This window comes from Pempheris klunzingeri, chromosome 19 (genome assembly GCF_042242105.1).
Source record: "Pempheris klunzingeri isolate RE-2024b chromosome 19, fPemKlu1.hap1, whole genome shotgun sequence".
Taxonomy (NCBI): domain Eukaryota; kingdom Metazoa; phylum Chordata; class Actinopteri; order Acropomatiformes; family Pempheridae; genus Pempheris; species Pempheris klunzingeri.
Window position 1 is genome coordinate 7361368 of NC_092030.1, and position 24539 is coordinate 7385906.

General features: G+C 42.3%; 2 protein-coding genes across 2 annotated transcripts in view; both read left to right on the forward strand.

The window, feature by feature from the left end:
• The window catches only part of vldlr (very low density lipoprotein receptor), a 97186-nt gene that overhangs the window by 57989 nt on the left and 14658 nt on the right, over positions 1-24539 (forward strand). The gene's annotated exons all lie outside the window — the stretch shown is intronic.
• Positions 1375-24180, forward strand: LOC139219215 (cilia- and flagella-associated protein 44). Its single transcript, XM_070851020.1, has 33 exons — positions 1375-1408; positions 2185-2308; positions 2552-2714; positions 3184-3286; positions 3377-3593; positions 4324-4438; positions 4632-4796; positions 5719-5874; positions 5986-6033; positions 6700-6799; positions 6909-7003; positions 7093-7302; positions 7491-7601; positions 7692-7844; positions 8079-8273; positions 9069-9211; positions 9750-10026; positions 10514-10569; positions 10839-10989; positions 11142-11272; positions 12095-12190; positions 12448-12619; positions 13465-13706; positions 17062-17305; positions 17430-17633; positions 18064-18256; positions 19056-19145; positions 19477-19607; positions 19695-19811; positions 20816-21017; positions 21186-21334; positions 22935-23069; positions 23646-24180. Exons 1-33 carry the CDS (start codon positions 1387-1389, stop codon positions 24135-24137), a joined length of 5202 nt encoding a protein of 1733 aa, XP_070707121.1. The 5' UTR covers positions 1375-1386; the 3' UTR covers positions 24138-24180.

Here is a 24539-nt window from a genome sequence, read left to right on the forward strand (position 1 = left end):
CACAGACAGTGGCATCCATCTCCTTAGGTCAAGGCAGTCAGTTTAGCTCAGCAGAAAAACCGGAGGCAGCCGTGAAGCCTCAGGAAGTCAGTGGTTGGTCTAAGAAGTACTTCCCACATGTAACCCCCTCATAAAACTACCAACTACCACTGTTGCATTGGAGTCTTTTATGGATTAAACAAGGTAAAGTGTGTTAAGTAGTAAGATTTAGAGCTGTTGATATTTTGTTCCCTCTGGACAGAGCTGCACTTGCTGTTTCCTGTGATCTCATTTAACTCCCTAATAAGCGTATTTTCTATTTCTTTAACAACATTCACATAATCCTAGTTTTGTTCTAAAATGAACAGGCAACAGAACGAACCTACTACTGACTGAAGACGATATAAAAAGTCTCTACTTGTTCAGATTCTCCAGCAGGATTTCAGCTCCTTTGTTGTTGTTGCTGATGCTGCTGAGCTCTGATTGGATGGACTCCAGCACCGCCTCATCACAGCTGTTCAGGAGGCTGCACACAAAAACACAGGCAAAGATTAGCTCATGACCACACATCTGCAAGTCTACTTCTCACATCCCTTAACTGTGTGAAATGCAGTTCATATGACACGAGAAGCTTATTTTTGATATCCTAATGTATTTGTGGAAGTTTATGTTGCAGTATGAAGAGTAAACAGGCAACTACATCTGTGTCAGCTTGTCGGCAATAATTTATGCATGTTAAACATTGAGATTGAACTGAATAAAGCTTTAAAATAATTTCAGAAATAAATACAACATGAAAAAATAGCCGCACTTTTAATAATACTTTCATAGTATTCACAGTAGTACGGTGAAACTGTGCATAAACTCTACAGTTTTCCACTCCACTGCAGTGGACTTTACAAAAGAAGTTACAAAACCTCCACAAATAAAAACGCTATTAGAGGGAAAATGCTTTGTCTCATAGTGTCGTCTTATATTTATATAGTGACATGAAATTATCTTGCGGCCATATATAATTGTATCGCGGGCCGGATGTGGCCCGCGGGCCTTGAGTTTGACATGTCTGGTTTAAAGGGATAGACGTCGCTACGGTGTTTTATTTATTTATTTATTTATTTTAACCTACAGAAGGATTATAAAATTACAATTACAATCGTTTGATAATCTAAAATGTACTTTGATTTTCCGTCTTTTGGTCCCAAGATGACCTAAGTCAAAATCAAAATGATTCTCCATCGATCATGTCAAAAAAAAGGTTGAGGACTTCATTAACCAGCAGGCTTTGCAGCGATGTGACATCCCCCGTTACCTGTGGCAACGCGTCCAAACTGAAACGGACTGGGGACTGTGCAGTGCACTAACGTTTTTTTACAGGTTTAAACCGGAGCAACAGATCTAACTGCTGACATGTCGCTGGAAGACACTGAAGGTAGAGAGTATATCCATGTAAAAATACTTCTCTTGAACTTAACTCCAAGTTAACTACATTTTAAGATGAAGAAATGAAAGCAGTCAAACTGTCGATGTTGACGTCGACGTTGCTAACGTTACCAGTGAAATGTAACGGGTAAAAATGGCTAAATCCCTCCGCTCTGCTCTAAATAGTCCGTCCCAGACTGTTTTTGACTGAAGCCGCTGACATGCAGCAGGAAAGGAAGTAAGAGCAAAGACACCGTCTCTGGTAGGACCACAGACTGTCTAGTAGAGGTGGACGTAGCCAGTAGGCTCCTAGACTTACGTTTTGAAGCCTCGAGTTGAGCCTTTTCTACATCGCCCTTGGTTTAATGGCCGTCTCCATCTTGATTTTGGAGCCAGAAGAGACGCATGACGGTATTTCCCCCCTCGTCTGATTGGTTAGGCTAAGGCATGGCCCGCCTCTGATTGGTTAATCACAAGATAGTCCCACCCAAAAGCTTGGTGTGCTTTAAGGTCTATTTTAATATTTAAATATGACATATAAACCAAAATAAAATAAACATGCTGTTTTGGATAATACTTATGAGACAAATGTTTTCTAAGGTAATAAATCAAGTGAGAAGTAGGGTAATTTTCTCCTAGACTGCTACATAATCTGGCTTCTTCTTGGATCCAGTGGCGTCGCCCTTCGCTGGCCATTAGAAAGCTTCATTTTTCACACTAGAAAGCCATGGTTAAGTTTCCAAATAAGCTAAATAAAATAAAATCAGCTGCTTTTCTTTCTAACAGGATGTGACAGTGAGGAGTCAAACAAGCATCCCTCTGCAGACATGGACTACAAATATGAGGATCTTCACTCCAGACCATCCATCACACCGGACTCTGAAATCCCAGAGGACCTCCTGAGTCTCTTGTATCCTCCTTTGAAAACTAGTTGCATGAAAAATCACACCGCATTTCTTCCAACTTTGAGTCATCACACCAAGCAAATAGAGACAAATAATCTAATAAAAATCATAAAGACAATCCATACAGGTCATCATCAGTTGTTTGGCAACTTATTATTTAAGGACCTTTGGTGACATAATAAAATAATTTAAAGTAAATTACACCTTCAGTGAATCTGATCTTGATCCTTAATTTGTCCTGCATTCAGTCACTCCTTTGGCTATGACTGTGGGCGCAAAGGGAACCTGCAGCTGCTGGATGACAGAACTCTGATCTTTATAGCAGGTAACCTGCTCGTCCTGCTGGACGTTTCCACCAAGGAGCAGAGATACATCCGGTCCTGCAGTGGAGGAGGAATCGGCGCCATCATGGTAAGATGGCTGACAAACATGTCATGTAGGTAAAGACACACTCTGAGGCTCCAGTCTGTCTGTGACAGAGTGCAGGAAACACTGATGACATGGACACACACTCACAAGTTTATTGATGTGCAGCTTTGATGTTTGATGATATGTACTTATCTTTTTATATTTTAGAGTGTAATACCACCGTATCAACGTGCATGTTTTACAGGCAGAATTCCAATACGATTATGCATTATGATGAGTATGAACAAGGTTTAATCATGTTAAAGTTCTACTTACCTTCAATTGAAAGCATCAGTCAATGAACACTTTATTAACACACATTATCACTGAATACAAGTCTTAAGTTAACATAGGACACTGATAGAGTTGATACTAAATTAAAAAAGTATGTTGAAATAACGTTTTCTCCTTCATTTTATAAGCATTTAAGGGACTACTGGTATTACTTAAAATTTTGTGTGTTTGTGTTAAGGCACACCCTAGCAAGGAGTACTTTGCTGTAGCAGAAAAGGGCAACCAGCCCAACATCATAGTGTATGAATATCCCTCCTTACAACCGTGTCGCATCCTCAGAGGTAAATAGGTCCCATCGAGTTATTCATTTTTTTTCAAAATTTTATGTCTGTGTTTTATTGATGATCATGTTTTAACTGTCATGACTGTAGGCGGTACAGAGCGGGCGTATACCTGTGTGGATTTCAGCCGTGACGGGAGCCTGCTGGCCAGCGTGGGTAGCGCACCCGACTACATGCTGACAGTGTGGGATTGGATGCAGGAGAAGATCACGCTGAACTGCAAGGCCACTTCTCAGGAGGTCTACCGAGTCAGCTTCTCGCCATACAACCCGGAACTTCTCACAACGTCAGGATATGAACACATCAAGTAAAGGACACACTGAATCCTTCTAAAACCCAGTAACCCTGTTAAAGCATTGCTCTGATTGGAATTGTCAGGCCCACGTAGTTACTCCATTTTCCAGTGGATAACTAAGAAAATGCAGATGATGTTTAGTGTGGTAGCAGAAAATGTTCAACAGTCCTCAGCAAATCTATCAGAGCAGATACCACTTTCTTGAAATTTTGTGAAACCGGTGAACACATACTGACATACTTAGGCATAGAGCTTGTTAATATAAGGGCAGAGACATTTCAAACCTATAAAAGCATTCCTCTAGAAGATGTGTATTTGGACTAGTTTGGACTGGGGGAGCTTTTAAAGAAATGTGGCTCAGTCTTCTGAAAAATTTGCTGGGAGTTATATGAGAACATTTATTTTACTCTCGTATTTGTCCATTCAATATTAAGCTGGTCTCAGCAGCCAGTTAGTTAAACTTACTTGCTGGATACAGGGGGAAACAGCTCCGCTGGCCCTGTTCAAAGGTATTACGATCCACCTACCTGTCCCTGTTAAGTTCACTAATTAACACGCTTTATCTCATTTTCACCTGTACAAAAATGAAACAGGAAAAACCTGCCTATTAAAAAGTAAAGATTTTACTGGGGCTTATGTGTCAGTGATTTCCAGGAAATCAGAGAATTATTCCCTTGCACTGATACTGAATGCATTCATGCTGCCAAATATTTAAAACACTTTCTCTGCTTCTCTTTCTCAGGTTCTGGAGAATGGTCAACACATTCACAGGTCTTAAATTGCAAGGGCTTATGGGACATTTTGGGAAAACTCAAGCGACTGACATTGAGGGCTTCGTGGAACTTCCGGATGGAAAGGTCTGTGGCCTGCTGTTCTGTCAGGTTTGGCTTGTACACAAGTCAAGAAGGCCTGGAGATATTTTGAACAAGACTTCAAGTTTACAGCCATGCTGGTGGTTCCTCCAGGTTGTAGTTAGACACAGTTAGACACCTCTGCAGATGACACAGTTGTTACTTCTGCCCCTTGATGCCTCTCGTCTCCTCCTGTCAGATGGTGTCCGGCTCAGACTGGGGGAACTTGCTGCTGTGGGATGGGAATGCCATTGAGGTGGAGATTTGCTGTAAGGGGGGGCAAAACTGCCACGCCGGGATGGTCCAGCCATTTTCCCTAGAGAATGGGGAGCTGATGACGTTTGGCTCTGATGGAGCAGTCCGGGTAAGATACTTGCAATAACGCAACCTCAAAATGCTTTGCTTTTACAAGTAGTATTTTTCTACATGGTTTTTTACCATAATGAACAATGACCTGCCTGTAACTATTTGGTTATCATTTACATTTCACTGATTTTCAACTATGTCTTGTGTCTAAAATATCTTCTGAAGACAGCCGTATTCATCCCTAAAACACTGTCACATTATAGTGATATGTATTGATACAGAGCTCTGGGGCCAAAAACACATATTTATTTGTAACATTTGCTCTACTTTATAGCAGGCTGTCACTAAAGGATAAGTCTGGCATCAGTATTGAAAATGTAAATGTTTTGTAAGTTTATAGTTTCATTTCTAAAATTAATTTCCTAAAAGGGCACTTTAGTTTTTAGCTGATGTTACTCAAACTGGAGGAAATAGTGCATTTGTTGGGGACTGTTTTCATTGGTGGATTAATGCACATTTGGTGCAGCAGTACACCAGATAAAGTCCAAACACAACTCAGAGATTGATTGAGAGCACAGGTGCCAAGATTGTTGTTAAATGTTGATTAGGATTGCATTTATTTCTGCCAGTGCAGGTGCTTGTCTTTCTGGGGTCCAATACTACACAAATGATTTGACAAATTTCCAAATGTGAACATTAACATTGACAAATGAACTAACTAGAAGAATGTAAAATGCAGCCGAAGTAAAAGACAAAAAAAAAAGATGTTTCAAGTTTTACAAGGTTAGAAAAATATTATTCATAAGAATATTTTCTCAAAATAGTTGACATTTGGAGCTCTTTGTATCAGTAATGTTTTTGATGTGAGTTGGCATCAGGTTCAGGTTTCTCTGTACAGAAATTGGATAATTTTCTTTAGGTTTTCAGTCAGTTTTAAGGGAGTCAGTAAAACCTTCTGACCCCCCCTCGACCCCCTGCAGGTCTGGAACGTAGAGAGCATTGACACTGCTGACAATGACCACAACAGCAACAGACTTGAGATTGAGCCCATAAATGAGACTTTGCTCGGACACAACGTGTGCCTCTCCTCTGTGGTGAAGAGCTCCCTGCCTTACTCCTGCCTCTGGTTTGCTCAGGTCAGTGGGTAAAAGGTCAAAGGTCACCGATTAAAACCATCTCTAATACGTGATTGAGCCTCACCTCAATGAAATATCCAAACCTGATATCTCCACTATGTGGTCTTTTAGGATTCCAGTGGAGCCATCTGGAAACTGGATCTTTCATTCAGCAACACGGTGAGTTTCCCACACTAACACTTGTACATTTTACTTTATTGATATAAACTTTACTCTATTCTTGGCTGCCTATGGTGTTGCTATCAACGCTTCTACCAGTCTGTGGTTGATGTACAGAAAACTGTGCCTACCCTCACATCAGGGTAGAATCAATGCAATTAGACTGTACCGATTCTTTTACACAGGCAGGTTGAGACACTCCAACGAAAGGTTCTGTACACAATCATGTATTTTACCTTCAAACATTCACGTAAAATCAATTATTATTATTCAAAAAATATATGAATGCAAATAAAATATGCTGACAAAAATTTGAAATATGTCCTCATACTACAATCAGCACTTCATTTGGATTTCCTCTGCATTTGTTCTCTTCATTTTGTTTAATTGGAAGATTTTGTGTGCTGTGATTCTTGTAAGAATGTTGTTTACTGTAAACTACAGTGTTTTCTGCAGCAGGAACACAATAACTTTTGGGTATGTGACAAACACAAGCGATGAAAACTTCTCATTATTTCTTTTCATTGAGGCGAATATAGTGTTAATGGTGATGCGTAGATAATATTGCCTAGTCCTAGTGGAAAGCTATATTCCATGAATCTTACTCTATGATGACATGTTGTAATGAATGAATGGAAAAACATGGTGTATGGTCTGTGTCTGCAGGCTCCTGATCCAGAGTGCCTGTTTTCCTTCCACGCCGGATCAATCCAGGGCCTGGACGTGTCATGTAAATCCCACCTGATGGCCACAACCACTCTAGACTGTGAGTCACACACATTTCCACACCTGCACATGTTTGCAAAGACACTGACAAACACACACAAACACACACTATAACAGATACTCCGTGTGCGTCTGTTCCTGCTCTCCAGGCTCAGTCAAAGTTTTTGACTTCTTGGCAAGAAGAGAACTGAGCAGCATTCGCTTCAGTCAGGGTGGAACTGCTGTCATCTGGGCTCCACTTTCGGTGAGCGTCCCTGTGAAAGTATATCATTCCACAACACATCATGTGACAAAAATCTGACTTCTGGTGTTTGTCTGGTGTTGTCTCTTTAGGTGAACCAGAGTGGAGGTCTACTGGTGACAGGCTATGAGGACGGGCTAGTCCGTTTGCTGGAGTTGTACGACCCTCAGAGGCTGCACGTGGACACTGGACCCAGCCCCGAAGGAGAGGCCAAGCTGCGCCTCAAACAGGCTTTCAAACCCCATAATGCCCCCGTAACTGCAGTCGCGTATGATCGAAACGGAGAGATCCTCGCCACGGGGGTAAGAGGAAGCAGAAAACAGCAGTTTGTCAAAATGCTTGTTTACTTTAACGAAACATAATATTGCGAATCAATCATCACACACACAAGTCAGCCATCACACATCACAACAAGCAAAGTTTTAAAGTCCTGCAGAAGTTCAGAGTGAGTAAGAGCTTTCTGACCCCTCTCCACTACCTTCCTGCTCAGAGCTCAGACAGCACTGTGTTCTTCTTCACTGTCGGGGAAAAATACAACCCCATCGGCTTCATCTACGTTCCCGGGCCGGTGCAGGCACTGGAGTGGTCTCCTCACTCACATGTAAGTCTTGTCTCTGACCTGCGGGCTCTTTGTGTATCTTTGTGATGGAACGATATTGATTCATCTGCTTTCTTTCATGGATTTACCCAGCATGAAAGCAGGCTGCTCATCCTGTGTCAGAGTGGTCATGTGGTTGAGGTGGGGAGTCCTGATTCAGAGGCCTCGAGGCCCACCAAAACCTTCCTGATGCCTGACCTGCCCAGCAGATCTTTCAGGTTCAGAAGCATCAAATCTCGAATTAAGGTCAGGGCTTGGTCTCTCTTATCTTTTAATTGTATGTGTCCCGATTTATGGCTGTATTACATTATATTGTTGGTAATCTAAGTCATAATTACTCCTGATGGCCACTCCTTTCCTTCATTCCCTGTTGTCTTAAAGTTTATTTAAAGGGATTGCTGCATGACTAATGAAATAACTGTAAGCTGTATTTGAGTTTCAGACCAATTGCGTTTAAATGTGTGTATTTGTGTATTTCAGAGGGAGGAAGAAATTGCAAGACGTCAAGCTATGAAGGAGAAGAAGAGAGAGAGAGAAGAGAGGCCGAAAGAATCAAAGCAGCTGGATGCAGAGCAAGAGAAGGAGGATGAGTTGCCTGCTAACTACATCCCCGATACTCCAAGTCCTATCTATTGTGGCTTCTACTCACAGCCTGGCCAGTTCTGGCTGTCTATGGTACACAGACACACACACTCTTACACACACACAAACACAAAGGCCTGACATTAGCATGCGTCTTGGGTGGTCAGCTCTATGTGTGTGTGTTTCCACCTGGCATTAAAATGCGTCTGCACTTGTGTCTCCAGTGACCACTTGTGATCAGATCTCACTTCCATGCTCTGTAAATAAATCCAAAATGCATCCTGTGATCCTGTGATGTTAATGGCACGTCTGAGCAGGGCCAAAGAAACACGTACACACACTCACACAGGAACAGGTCACTTTTGGGGACATTACATAGACTTATCCTAACCATAACCATTACTTGCCTAACCCTAACCCTATCCTTAACCACTGACCCAAAAATGAGCTCTGTCTCAACTGGGGACACGACTTTTGTCCCCCTGATGCACAAGCTGTCCCCATTTAACTGGTATTCAGTCTGAAATGTGTCCCTAAAGGGGGACACGTATGCTATACTGTGTTTCTTGTCATTTCACAATAATATCTCAACAGGAGACAATCATAACTAGAATGTTCAAGACATTACAAAAGGATCATCCATCTAGAATCAACTGACGTAGTCAACTTACCAATCAAAATCACAGAAGAAGAAAATAAAGCATTCAGTAACTTTGTGGTCTCCCTGTTCAGGGTGTCAAAAGGCATTCTTGGAGATGTAGAACATGAGAAGGTGGAGCTATCACTACTTAACATGATAATGTTAATACTTAATGAAAGAAATAATCTAAGAAGACTATGGGTTTTCCCTTAAAGGCTGAATCCATTTCTCTTTTCGCCCCTCTGCAGGGAGGCTTTGACTCAGGTTTCCTGTATCACTGTAAGTTCTCTGAAAACCAGGACCAGGATCCAGAGCAGAGGCAGGATGAGCCATTTGACTTCCGGCCAGTCCACAACACAGAAGATGACCCTATTCGCTCTGTCAGCTTCAGGTAGCCTGAGGAAAACTAACAAATCAGTATTTTTTATATCAACAACCTCATCAAATGCCTGAATGTAACGTGAAAATGATGTTGGTAGTGCTAAACACAGTTGAGGTTTTACAGCACATTTATTGCATAGTGCAGTCCTTTATCTACCCTGTTTTAAGCTATAGCAGGCAGGTGTTTACAGGAGGAGAGGGAATATTGGACTTACATTGATCAGGTGGACACAAGCACAAGTCCAATGGGATGATAATGAAGTAATGTTGCTCTGTGTTTTCCACATGTATAAAAAGTCAACTGTGTGTTTAAATGTCAGCCATCCTAGTTTTATAAGTCCTGTTGTCTGTCAGCCTGTTTTCCTGCCTCCTAGTGGCCAAAAATCCAATGCAGCTTTAAGTCTATCAAAAGTCAACACAGAAAGACTGTTTAATGAAATTGGGTCAGAAGTCAAGGAACATTTTTTGGGAGGTAAACTGATGAGCCTCCCTCACATGGAACAAAAATACTATTACCTGTTTAACGTTTCCTTCCGGGTGTTTTGTAGCTCCAACAGGCAGCTGATGTTCTGCGGCATGCAGTCAGGCTCCATCAGGGTTTACCCTCTGCAGCCCGGTGACCAGCACCTCACCTCCATGCAGGCCTTCTGGGCTCTCAGCGTTCACGACAACCAATATGGACACGTACGGCACATCCGCTGTGGCTACGATGATCACTTTGTGCTGACGGCAGGAGAGGACGGGAACATCTTCTCCTTCAGCCTGCTTAAACCAGAGGAGTTACAGAAAAGCCCACAGAGAAGGGCCAAGGTTCCTTTACCCAGGGTCAGTCCATATTTTATTAACATTTTATTTCTTTTCTTTCCTGTAGACTTCGTCTTTGATGGGCCACTTTGGTCCAGACTGATGGAGCTTAACAACTATTGGATGGATTGTCATGAAATTTGGTACAAATATTCACGGTTCATCCAATACTTTGTCTTAGCTTTCCACACCACGAAAGATAACACAAACCACAACGATAACGATATGAGCATCCACACTGATGAACGATAATGTTCTGTAAACAATGGCACCAAGTACTCCAGGGGCCAAATGCATAAAGCTCTGTGTAGATTCATTACTAAAACTGTGTGTAAGCCTATGCACAAAGACAGAAATGTGCCTATTAGTTTCATCAGATTTACAAAGCTGCACATTTGCATGGTTCAGGATTTCGGGGTATGGTAAAGTGCAGTTTGGCCAAATAGATGGTAGTAGATGAGCATGAATGAAAAAATAATATCATCTTGTTCATATATTATTCTGACAGGTGGGTCTTGAGAATGAGGAATCAGCCCAGGACATTGAAAACCCAGCAGCCTGCAGGTGAGTGTGAATATATTTAGAGATAAGTTGGTCCACTTGCTCTCTGTCTCTATTTTTGTCTTCTGTGTATCTTTAATGTTTCTTTCTTTCTGCATTTCCAATTATGGAAGTTATTTGCAGTAGAGAACTGTCTGTATTTTATTCTTTAGCATTCATTGGAATTTCTTATATTTAACTTAATCTATATTTTGGCATCACTGTAACTCATCAAAAATCATTCAAGTTTTGTCTAATGTTCTAATCCTCGGCCCCACCCCGGCTCCCTTCAGCCTAGAGACGAATAAGCAAAACCGTCTGCGTCAGGAGGCTGAGCAGAGGAAGGCAGCAAAAAGGAAGAAGCTGGCTGAGCTCAGGAAGAAGTATGAAGAAGTGTTGAGAGTCAACCAGGGCCTGCCTGAGCAATTTCGCCTGAAACCACAGGTACACACAACCACACACACACACACACACACACACACACACACACGTACACATACATACCTGGGTTATCCATTTCCGTCTTATTTGACAGTTTATGTCACTCTCACTAAAATGGCCTCACTTTTGTCTGGTGTGTGTGTCTGTATGTGTAGGAGCTGGAGCTGACCCCGTTTTTTAGAGAGCAGGCAGAGAGGATGAGGGCCCAGCAAGAGAGACAGATCAGAAAGCAGCTGGCCTGGGAAGAGGAGCGCAGCAAGATAGCACTCAGCAAAATGCAGGACCTGTACTGACTAAACACACACACACACACACACACACACACAAACATAATTCATAGTAAATGAACATTAGAAAAAACCCACTTGCAGTGTAAGTGGCCTAAATGTTGTCTATGGTAAGGTAAATACATTTTCTAGTTCATCACACGTTTCAGCTAAGTTAAGAGTAGAACACAAAGGTTTTTGATGTTGCAAGATAAAGGAACAGACGAGCGTACAGGTTTAACATTTCCAGATGTTCTGGAAGTTATTATTGATAACAAAAGACTTGATTTGCTTTCAGGGTCAGGGTAACTAGGGGGACCATAGTGGTTACTGTGGTTGCCATCCGCACTGACCACAGAGTGTCCACCTACCCTGTGCCGGCGCTCACTGAGCCTTCAGCCCGGCTCGGACATCAGAGCAGATCCAGCTCGCCCAACAGAGACGGAGCTGCAGCACCAAAAGTCAGTAATGAGCCAAGCAGAGGTGAACCTACAAAAGACAGCAGCAAATCAAAAGGTAGGAAAATATTTGTGTATTTGATTTTAACCACACATCACAGACATGCTTGATCCATCACTTGTGCGTGTTTTCCAGAGGAGCAGGTCCCTCTGGCCCCTCTGGTGACTTGTCCAGCAGGGACACAGCAGACAGGCTCTTCTCTGAGTTTTGCACCAGAAGTCAGAGAAGAGCCTGTCTGCAGAGCCAAGCCTGCAAAAGACAGCAGCAGATTAGAAGGTAGGAAAATATTTGTGTATTTCTTTCACCTGCCAGAGACATGCTTGACCCATCACCTGTGCGTGTTTTGCAGAGAAGCACGTGCCGCGCCCTCCGGTGGCCATGAGGATAGGTCAGCAGGTCAAGAGGCTCAGCAGGGCTGCAGAAAAAGCTGAAAAAGCCCGAGCTGAGATGGAGAAGAGGCAGCAGGAATGGGACCAACTGTGAGTGTAATGTCCAACAACATCACCTCAGGCCTCTGGGCTCATATTAGATTTATGTGGCATTGTCAGTTTTCTTTCATGGTCATGATATTTTCTGTATTAATCTATTAAAAATGCAGGTCAAGGCCAGGGTCAGGGTTAGGGTTAGGGTGCCAAGTTAACCAGCTAGGGATCTCAGGGGCCAAAGTAAGTCATGGGCCTCTACTGAAGCTATTGTGATGCTGGTGAAAAACTGAAGTGGATTGTTGGTGTCTCAGTTATGCAGAGTTGTCAAACATGAACCACGAGGATCCACAGGATGTGCAGGCCATTCTTGAAGTCAAAGAGAACCTTGGAGACTTAAAGCTGAAGTCAGAGTTTGCGGTGCCAAAACACCTGAGGATGAACGCTGAGAGGAAGGAAGCAGAGCTGATAGACCTGGAGCAAAATGTACACACAAACACAGACACACATTTGCTAATACTAATACTATACATATTTGAACTTATGTTTCAGACTCACAGGTGTCATCTCATGAATGGTGCACATATGTATTGTTCCCTTTCGCATAAAACGTCTCCTCAACAACATACAGTATGCTTCTGAAGCACAGCTGCAAACTGTGAATGTGAACAGTCTCCTCAAGAAATTCAGTTTTCCCTGTGGATGTAGTGTTAAAACACTTTGAGTGGTTGAATAGAGTAGAAAGGTGGTGTACATGTACATTTACCGTCTAGATACCGTCTGTGCTCATTTGATATTTGGTAAATGTGGAGCTGTAAGTCGATGTCAAAGTAAAAATGCCAGTAATTGCCCAGTTAAAAGTCCTCAGTTGTGCACAATTGATATTTTTCTTTGTCTTATGTGATAAATAATTGAATATTTTGTTTTAGATAGGTGGTGAGACAAAACAGAACATAGATGAAGTCACTTTGGGCTTTAAGAAACTATAATCCATATTTTCCCCTATTTTCTGACATTTTATAAACCAAACAAGTACTTCATTGATTAATCAACCAATTCATCCACAATGACATGTTTCAGCCCCTAGCTGTGTGCAAAACATAGTATACGTATTAAGCTAAGCCTTTAGATCACTACAAAGCTAATATCTATGGACATGTATGGGTTTTGGACTGTTGGTCAGACAACCAAGAACACTGGGTTCTAGAGACTGATGATATGCATTTCCCACACGTTTCAAACTTTATAGAACAAATCATTAACAGAATAATTAAAAAATAATCCATGATTGAAAGAACAAATTCATTTATTGACTCAGTCCATCCCACCAGATCCATAGGAAGAAGACTGAGATGAATGGATGGATCGTGGCGTTGCGGGACTCCAAGGTTCGCCTGGTGTCTCAGTTACGAGCTCAGGCTCAGGAGGTCCAGAAGGTGCAGCAGCATTTGGCGGCCCATCTCCACCGCCCTCTGCCCGCTCTGCCCACTATACTGCCTGAAGAAACCCCAGAGAAGAAGCTGCAGTACAACAAGGTCATCCTGGAGCGATACAGGATTCTTAAGGAACAGAGGTACATGAGCCAGATTTTAGTTTGAACCAAGACCGAGAAGGCCAGACTTAGATGAAAGTAGAGGAAAAACACTAGCAGATCTTTATCACTTTGGACTACTACACTTCTGTAGTCTTTAAAAAGCTCTAATTGTGTCAGCTTTAGGCTTCACAAAAGCAGTTACAACAGTGACTTCAACTCATGTCTCATTGCCACCAAACTGCAGTTTAACCAGGAGTCTGAGCCCCTCAGTGCAGGTGTGTCAGAGAAGCTCAACATCATGCAGCACACTGGAAGTAGGCATGGCAAAATATGGAACATTTCAAGACATAATTAAAGCTGCAAGCAGCGTTGGAGGGCCCTCGCACCTCCGTGCACGTCGTGGCGTGCGGCGGCTCCATCCTGTTGCTGGACTCCGACCCTTCCACGCAATAAAACAGGGATTTTACCGAACAGAACATCAGTGCTTCTCTTCTACAGCTGACTCAATCAGTGAGTTTGTTTATGTCATTGCGTTACTTCGATGCTTTTAATGGTTAGTTTGGATCCAAAGAAATATTTATATAGCACACAACAACACAAACATACTAACCGAATGAGGCAGAGCAGCAGCTTCCTGTGTTCTGTGTGGTAAAATCCCTGTTTTTGTGAATGTAGTCTGGTGTGTGTGCAGAGAGCGATATAACGGCTGTTTGTGGTTAAACCAAAAGGATCTTCCAGGTCTCTCTCTGTAGGGATCCTTTCCATGATGATGTCAGTGGATCAAACAAGCACTTTTAATGGACCTACTGTGATCAGGCATACTAAGAGCAGAAGATGGGCCGCATGTGTCGTACATCCTGATCACATACCTGAACACAACACAAGCTGATTTGTAACGCTGCAGTAGGAAATATTACATTCTAATTCTGGTTGAAATAACCCATTTTGTCACTACAATATTTATTTGAAGGTTTCCTTTAAAAACAAATGTGTCTGAGTGCTGTTCCCTTTGTGTTTAGATTTTTTTTGCCTGTAAATGCACCAGTGATAATATCTAATTATATGAAAACACACTTTGTCCGTGACTACTCAATTTAAAAGAAGAGCTGGAGCTGGAGGCAGGACGTGGTTAGCCTAGCTTAGCATAAAGAGTGGAAGCAGGGGGAAATAGCCAGCCTGGATCTGTCCAGAGTTCAAAAACACACCTGTGAACACCTCTAAAACGTTGTGTCTGGGTTGAGTGTGAACACAAACAGAAATGTAAAAATAACACAGTGGTTTCAGGGTGAGTTACGTGCTGGAGTGACCTCATCTCACTCTTGGAGAGAAAGCGAAATAGCACATTTCTGAAAATGTTGAACTGTTTCTTCATGCTACAATTAGACAATTAAATTAAAATGACATGTCATTTTATTATATGATACATATTATAATATTATAATATTATTTTTATGTGCAACATTAAATCAAATCAGATCAGCTGATACTCAGTAAACAGTCCTTGATTGTATCCCAGTATGATATGAACAGTAAGACACCAGTCTGAAGAGTTCTGAACGATGCTCTACAGAGGAACAACTACACAGGAAATCAATATTTAATTTCTAATTTAAGTTTTTATTTCAAATTATTTCAGATTTTTTGTTTGTTTGTTTTTTGTATGTTGGATAAACCGGAGCACCCGGAGAAAACCAGTTTAAACACAGAGGAACAGATCAGATCCTGACATGAAACTGAACCTCCGTGTCTTGTTTCACGCCTCCTTATTTTTCTGTTTCTTGTTCTTGTACTGGCGGCGGTGTTTCGGTGTTAGAGCTTTCTTGAAGCGCCTCCACAAAGATGGCTGGCCGGTGACTTGGGCCTCCCCCAGTGGGGCGACCTCATCAGTGACTTGGCCCTCTCCCAGTGGGGCGACCTCATCAGGGACCTGGGCCTCTTCAAGTGGGAAAACCTCCTTGTTGACTTGGGCCTCCTCCTTTGGGGCGACCTCCTTGTTGACTTGGGTCACCTCCAGTGGGGCGACCTCTTTGGTGACTTGGGCCTCCTCCTTTGGGGCGACCTCTTCGGTGACTTGGGCCTCCTCCTTTGGGGCAACCTCTTCAGTGACTTGGGTCTCCTCCAGTGGGGCGACCACAAGGAAAATGTATTATCGAAATTGCCTGTTCGTCACGGCAACAGCTTTTGACGGAGACTCACGGTGTTTGCTCCAGACCAACATCAACATCTTGAGGCTTCCCTGACCAAATTTGAAGTGGATCTGATCAACTGGCTGGTTTTGAGCCATCATAATGTAAAACATAGCATTTCCTGTCACCACCAGGTGGCGCTGTGACTGTGAATGAATATTGACATGTAGACGTCTTCAAGGCGGGACTCTCATCAGACATGTCAAGTTTGGTGCTGATTGGATCATGTACAATCAAGTTATTAACAACTTCCTGTTTCATGGCGAGTCATGGTGAGAAACTGAACTTTGACAGCTCGCCACGCCCAAACCGTTAAAGTTTTGTAGAGACATTTAATAAGTTTTCATCATTGATGCCTTCTCTACCAGCTGACCAAGTTTGAAGCTGATCGCTAGAACCCCCTCGGACTAGTTAGTTCATTTACGTCCCCTGTAAATCGCCAAAAATGCGTGAAAAATCCAATATGGCCGACTTCCTGTTGGGTTTAGGTCATCACTCCAAGAGACTTTTTTGTCTGTCTTGAAGAGATACATGAACCCTCCCAATTTCGTACATGTACATAAAACGCAGTTCCAGGGCTGAGTTTAGGTGGCGCTACAGAGCCATTTTGTCACACCCATTTGCAAAACCTATGAAATACGTAATTTTTCACTACGACTGAATTTTCTGCAAACTTTCATGACTTTTCGTGCATGTTCAGGCCCCCAAAAATGCAATTCATTTGCCTAAAAAAGAAGAAGAAGAAGAATTCCTTGCATTTCAACTATGTTTTCGGCCCCCTGGTCTCCTGGTTTTTTTCATTTCACGTATTTTTTCGAGGCCTACCTGCTCGAGGCCTGTGAGGTCCGTACACCTCTTGGTTCTTGGGTACTGGCCTGTTTCCTCCCTTGCACGTTTTTGCCCCACGCAGTTTCAATAGGGTCCTCGCACCGCTTGGTGCTCGGGCCCTAATAAAGTGTGATCTGAGATAGAAATCTGTCCTCGTACTAAACTTAAAGCTCAGTTAAACCAGGTCTGCCGTAGGTTTAATTTAAACCTCAGATCCGGTGACCTTGACCTCTGAGGCCACAGCAGGGGGGCTTACGTAGTCATGCAACTTTGACCCAGACAACAAAGGTTTAAGCCCGTCGTAAACCTTAAACCACACCTAAGATCACAGATTATTAGCTGCTGATTCCATATTTATATCTATCTTTATTCTCAAACAGGTCCCGGACCTTGGGGCAGGAGGAGCGAGATGGAGCCACAAGTGTATTGGAGCAGCTAGAGAAAGAGATGGAAGGAGAGGGGGAGAGAGGAGAAGAAGTGGCTCCCAGTCTGTCAGCTTCATCCACCACCATAGAAGAAGACACGGCAGTGGAGGAAGAAGCAGAGCTGACTGAGCTGGAAGAGCAGCTCCGGAAGGAGGATGAGATCAGACTGCTGTACAAGCAGGACTCTCTACTGGAGCAGGTCTGTTGAAGACCATTACATTAGATTAGATCTTCAGCAAACTCCTGAACAGCTGAGGCTGACTATTATCTAAGTATAATACTATACTGTGGTCCAATCTGTGAATGTATGCTTTAATGATCAGATGGACGACTGGGTGCTTCAGTTTGATGCGGAGCTCATGCTGCTGCGTCACAACAAGGTGCGTCTGGACTGTGAGCTGGCGCAGGCTGAACTCCACCAGCTGACGCTCTGGCAGGAGCTACAGATCCACAAGGAGTTCCAGACGAGGGAGGACAGCCTGCAGGAGGAGCTCAACAGATGCATGGAGGGGGAGAACAGCATCACGGTGGGAGAGTGTTTACGTTCGTGTGGATGATCTTTTCCTTTCTTTCTTTTAGTAATCTGCTTAAAGGGCCATATAATAATGACCTTTTAGAAATCTAAGGAGAATTTCAATGGTGGAAAATGCACTTTTACTTTATTTGAGTATGTCAGTTTTCTGCTGTACTACATTTATCTGACAGCTATAGTTACAAATTGCAGATTAGCATTTTACATAAAAGCTGACAGTAAGCTTTTTGTATACACTGTATTGTTTCAGATCAAATCAGTAGTGTATCAGTATCAGTAGTGTAGACACAGACGGAGCACTGAAAGCACTGAAGCTGCTGCTGTGTAGACACAGTAACATGGTTTGTGTGTAGATGCAGGGAATTCTCTTCCTCAATATTTATAGATCCTCATGTACTTACAACCTCACCTATCTTTCCTGACAGTCTAAGCTGGGGGAGTGTAATGAACAGCTGGAACTGAAGCAGAGGGACATAGCCCAGTTGCAGGAGAGAAAAACGACTCTGATTGCTGCCTTCCAGGCCTCACTCGGCAAGACGAACAAGTTTAAAGAGTTCCTGACCCAAGTCTTCAAGAAGAAGATCAAACGTATTAATAAGGAGGAGACAGAAAATGAAGGTGAGAGGTTGACACAAAGTCTACAAATAGAGATGCACCAACACTCCTTTTTTCTTTTTCAGTCCGACTCTGATACCTTAAATTGCATATCTGCTGATCCCAATACCACCGATACCAGAGCTCTTTTTCCTTGAATATCATTACAATTATTATTATTAACATTATTATTTCTGTTATTGGTGGTGGTATGGACTCTAGTAAACCATGTGGCACCTCTTCTTGAAAAAGCATATATACAAAATATACAAAAGATAGCATTACATTGAAATGGATTACAAAGCAATCTATTTGAACTGTAGGTTAATGAGGCGTCACATACAGCTTACATACATACACACCTATCATGATTATTGCACACTTGTGCAATAATCATGCTGTCTAATCAGCACCTTGATATGCCACACCTGTGAGGTGGGATGGATTATCTCGGCAAAGGAGAAGTGCTCACTAACACAGATTTAGACAGATTTGTGAACAATATTTGAGAGAAATGGTGTTTTTTTTGTATATAGAAAATGTTTTAGATCTTCTTCAGCTCATGAAAAATGGGAGCAAAAACAAAAGTGTTGCGTTTATATTTTTGTTCAGTGTATATAATTCATGAAAACATCACTCTATGGAATCTGGATCTGTACATGGATTGGTGACAGCAGTTCGATATCCACTGAGTGAATTATGTTAATATCAGCACACAATACTGATGTTGGATCAGCCCCCACTTTAACTACCATGTAACGAGTGTGATTGAGTGATGCCAATGTGTCCATGTGTCCTTTATTGTCCAAATATGTGTTTGCAGAAGAAGAGGAGGACTGTGATGAATACAGCAATGAGTATATTGATGAGGATGATGAGGATGAAGATGCTCTGGACAGTGTTTGCCCTGAAGGTCAGTATTGTGGTTTTTGAAAATATTTTCATCTATTTGTTTCTCACAGTAAAAGTGTAAACTTTTCATTTTTCATGTCATGTTGTCTGGTTTATGGACCACAGGAAACAGGTGAACTGTGCCAGTTCCTTTAGTCAATATGATTAACCATCCTCACATCGATAGTGCTTTTAGTTGCTCAGTCATGGTGAGAACACATCACAGATGATGGCAAAATGAGATATTTTACAGCGCTTCATTGTGCTTCAAGTTCAACAGGCTTTACCTGTGTGTGTGTGTGTGTGTGTGTGTGTGTGTGTGTGTGTGTGTGTGTGTGTGTGTTCGGTCTCAGGCTGTCAGCAGGAGTTGTTTGAACACACACTGCAGCTGCGTGAGCATAGGCTGGATCTGGAGGAACTATTGGCAAAGGAGAAGAAGAGTGCTAAAGCTCTGAAGTTTCAGTGTGACAGCCTTACCCAGAAGGTCATACTCTGTCTCTGTGTGTCATCTGACATGTTGCTGCTCTTTTGGTTTTTTATTTACTTCTTTTTTTCTTGCTGGGCTCTGCAGCAGGGATCAGTGAAGAGCAAACGGAAGGCAGCAGAGGACAACGTGGAGTTAGTCTACAGAGAGAAACAGCAGAAAATCAATGACCTGGATGTGGTGGTTACTCTCAGACTGAGCCAGGTAAACAGCCAAAAACTGTGGAGGTTCACAGATGACAAAACAAATCCAAGCTCTAGTCTACACATTTGTAAGCATATTTTTGGTAACCTTTGAAGACGGTTAGCAGTGTAGTACGAACAGTTGAAACCTTAACATAAGATAAAGCAATATTGGTTAGCAATAATGGTATTATTCTCCATGTAAGCAGTGCGTTTTACTGTACTAACTGCCTTTGAACCATTATGTGTCAATGGAGGTGTTCATGTGCATTGGCTTCGAACACAAACAAGCCTAAAGAAGACAGGTAAAAAAGAAGTGACCGTTTATTTTTGAGTGTCACCATCAAAACAAGCCCGCATTTGCTTATATTAGACAATCCTGACCAGAAACCAGAGCAGTGGGATGGTGTCTTCTGATTGGTGCCCAATCCCCAAGATTTCAATGAAGAGGTGAAAATCCTGCCAGTATGAAAATGACCATAAGAAAGGACAATTTATGTTCATTAGAAATGTAGATAGAAAATCAGGACATAATTAAAATTTCAAATAAAAGTCCACTTCACAATTCAGGGGATCATTTTCATTATTGACTTATCTGTTGATTATTTTCTTGATTTAGAGATTCATTGTTTGGTCCAAAATGTCCGAAAATGATAACTGGAACCACTTAAACGATGAATTGATTTTTTTCTACTGACCATTGGTAGCTATATTGCAATTTCGTATTTAATTTCATGATCACTATGGCAGTAGTAATACATGTTCAAATATTCCAATAAAATTTAAAATTAGATGTTTGAAATGGATTATTTTCAAATATGAAATGACTTTATTGTAATATTGGCATCCCTGGACGTCAGTACTATACTCTGCCTTTGTTTCTTTCAAAACCCTTTTGGTAAACAAGGGCTTAAGTGTAGTAGGTGCTGATTTTGATTTCACATGCTATATTTCCACATTTTATCATCACCTTAAATGACTCTATGTCCTTTTCTCTCCCTTCCACATTCTTCATTCATCTACCAGATTGAATATGTGACTAACGGCTCGCTGCCGTCTGACCTGAGCTCAGCGTTGCTGGTGGACAGGGCGGAGCTGAAAAGACTGCAGGAGCGCGTCAAGCAGCTGCAGGTGGAGGTTTGCAAAGAGAAAGATCTGTACTATGAGGCCCACCGGGAGTACAACAAACTCGTCAAAGAACACAAGGACTTGGACGCCAAGCATCAGGGTAAAACCCAGCAGCACCAGGGCCTACACAGACTTCTGTGGCCTTGCCACCAAAAAGTGGCAGATCGAAATGCATTTAATGGTTGTTGTGATTATGTCAGTGCCAGAAAGTGACATTCTTAGAAATGGACGTGTGTTTTAGCGTGCATCTGTTTGTGTGTTGGTGTAGAGCTGGAGCATGGCAAGCAGGTGATGAGGAAGTCTGGGATGCAGATGGAGCTGGAGGCTCTGCAACAGACAGAGAGGAGGGTGGAGGAGCTCAAGCAGAAAAGACGCCGACAAGAAATTGCACACGCCAAGGACACCAAACAGTGGAAGGTATGCTGACCTTCCTGCTGACACGTTTACTTGCTGTAATTTCCTAAAAAATGCTCTCTTCAGTCTTTTTCTGAAAGCTCTGTTTTAGCTCTTGGCTCTTCAAGGCTCCTGTCTTAAGGCAGCCAGTCTGCTCCGATTGGTCAGCTACCACTAGCCTGAGCAGGCACTGGCCACCAACTTCAACATCAGCTCTGCTGTCTCCTAAACACACTCTGCTTTCCAAATCATATACTTTTTCCTTTTACTGTAGGTTATTACTAGTTTACGTACTGCAGCTGCCCTCACAAAGTGCATACTTCTCATGCAGCATGAGACAAATGAGACATACTTCATCGTAACATTGCACCTTTAAGTTTAACCCTCTTGCTCATACATCCATGGCAGTCAAATGGATAAGTCCAATATTCCAACTTTGAGCTGTGAACGGCAGCATAAGCTTTCCAGGTGAATTCATTATTGTGTGTTGTAATCATAGCCTGTATGAAAGAAGTGGGCGTGGCTTCTGGGTCTGAAAAGTGAAGCCAAAGTATCAGTAAATAAGTCCTAATGAGTTTATGGTCTCAGTTGCTAGTTTCAAGTGTTCTTTGACACAGCATGATGTTCATCTAGTATATTTTGGTCATATTTAGAGTTGAATATACAATAAAGAATGGCATGCTGTACGGCAGGACCACTTTGTGACTAACCAATCAGAGGCGGTCTTTGTGGAACAAATGTCACTTCTGGCTCCAAAAACCTAAGATGCTGACAGCCATGACACAGAGATGGCTTCACTCCAAACAATTTCACTTTATCAACCTGAACTCTGTGTGTGTGTGTGTGTGTGTGTGTGTGTGTGTGTGACCCATTGGAAAGAAAAACACCAAACATTGATATTTGATCTTATTGGTGTATCCTGGTATTTGTGGCATACTGCACATGCCATACATGTATTGGGACATACTAAATCTTTGTCTGGCATACTGAATAGTTTGGTAGTGTGGGTAATGAAATGAACCGACAGTCTCTGCTCCAAAAGGGAAGCCACATTAGCAAAGCAACATGCTAACGCCTAGTTCAACAGACTAATCTTCCAAATAATAAGAAAAACAACATAAACGCACACCCAACAGGCGTGCTTTGCAGTCCGTGTGAGGACATTTCAGTCATAAGTTTGTCAAAAATAAGGGAAATCTGCTGGGTCTTCACTTCTGCAGATGACAGACAATTGTAAGCAGAGTGCTTTACACACTACACTTTATTACAAGACAGATCAAGAGGAAAAGAAAGTGGTCTTTTCTCATAGTTTGAGGTTTGACAAGGCAGGGACACATATTTCTGTTGAAAACACATTTAAAAGTGGATTTTGTCCCCTTGAAGTAATTTACAGGAAGACACACCAAACGTAGACCAGGTGACTGGGGGCAGCTTGTCCAACTGACATTTTTGGGTTAGTGGTCATGGTTAGAATTAAGTTAAGGTTAAGGTAAAACTAACATTTAGGCAAGTGGTGGTTAGGGTAAGTCTCCAGGAAATGAATGTAAGTCTATGTAAATGTGTGTGTGTGTGTGTGTGTGTGTGTGTGTGTGTGTGTGTGTGTGTGTGTGTGTGTGATATGAAGGCGAAGGAAGAAGAGGCACGTGATGCTCTGATGTTGAAGATCAGGCGTAACACAGAGCTGCTCCGCATGCAGAAGAGTCTCCTGGAAGAGAAGCAAAAACTGGACCATGAAATCGATGCTAAGCTGAAGAAAACGGTATTATCTGTTCATTTTTTTCAAATTCATCTTATATGTAATATTAATCAAAGCTGGGATCCACAATATATGCAAGTATAGAATTATGTTTGTTGAAAAAACGTTCATCACTGTTTGACAGTAGGTAGTATTACACTTCCCTGAGCTTGAGAATCTTTCAGACTGATTCAGATAATCAGCAGGCAAAGACTGTTTATAAGAAGTATGTGGTCCCACTGTGACATCACCATGGACTCCTGCTTTAATTATTATCCTCATTGTAAGATCCATTGTTTGCCCACTTTGACGTTGCAATGTTTTGAATTTTGCTAATAGATTTTCTGTCACCATCTTGGTTAGTGCACAGTGGGTTTATCAGAGCTTGTTTTCTGTAAACAGCTTCCTGCTGATGAGAGTGAGCCATTCAAAAATGTGCTGTACATCCCAAACTATGAGCTACAGAAGGGTTTAAAGGTCTGCAGAGCTGCACTGTTGGTGACAATTCTCTGTAGGTTCAGCACTGCAAGTGACACCTGCACCTGTTTGAGTGTGTTGGCATCTGGCTATCCTTCTGTGTACTGTATGACTTTACAGAAGTCTGCCAGGACCCGGGATTGTCGCAGGCAGGAGAACCAGAAGCAGATTAGAAGGCTCCAGGAGCTGGTTAAAAAACAGGCACAGCAGGCTGAGGACCTCAGGAGACAAATTTACCTCCTGACGCGTAAAGGAGCCCACGTCCCGATTCCCTCTGGCGAAGGCTGGATTCCCATTGCCCTGGACCAAATGCTGCCTGGTTTCGTCCCCCCGTCTCCTGCACATGTCCAACTGCCCCTCCTCCAGGAACGGAGGCCTCCTGCTAAGGTCCAACTTCCTCCTGTCCGGGGTCGGATGCCGCCTCACCAGGTCCGACTGCCGCCTGCTCAGGTGCGACTGCCCTCCATTCAGGACCAGATTCCACCTGGCCAGGTCCAAATGCTGTCTGTCCAAGACCAGATGGTTCCTGGCCAAAGCCAAACGCTGTCTGTCCAGGGCACAGCTGTAGTTGTTTTAGATCAAAGTTCAAAGGAACAAGTTAAAACGGGTTCCTAAAATGGCTAAGTTTTCCTTTTCTAACTTAAGATTTATCAGACTTTACCCGAGTTTTTCAGTTCATACTTGAATAAAGGTTTGTAAATTGGCTCTGTGGGTCCTTTGCTTGGCTCAAAGTCGATAAGTGATATTCTAAAGTGTAGATTATCAAGGAATCAGACATGAACAAGCTTTCTTCTCCAATTGATAGTAAACCTGGAAAGCTGCCCAAAGGTGTTCATCAGATCAGAAGATCAGAAAGCCTTTATTGTCATTGAATAAAAATACAATGAATTTGGTAGCGACACTCAAATGATGCATGAAACACATGAAAAACAAAAGATATGGGACATTCTATAAAACAATACATAATAAATATAAAGGTATATAATAAGAAAAGTGCTTCAGAACATTATTTGATTT

Bases quoted from the DNA above. Each gene is read 5' to 3' on its own strand.
- LOC139219215 (XM_070851020.1), top strand. From the start codon at position 1,387: ATGTCGCTGGAAGACACTGAAG. The intron at 2,715-3,183 runs GTAAGATGGCTG...GTTTGTGTTAAG, and splicing joins GAGGAATCGGCGCCATCATG to GCACACCCTAGCAAGGAGTA. The intron at 19,608-19,694 runs GTCATACTCTGT...TGGGCTCTGCAG, and splicing joins GTGACAGCCTTACCCAGAAG to CAGGGATCAGTGAAGAGCAA.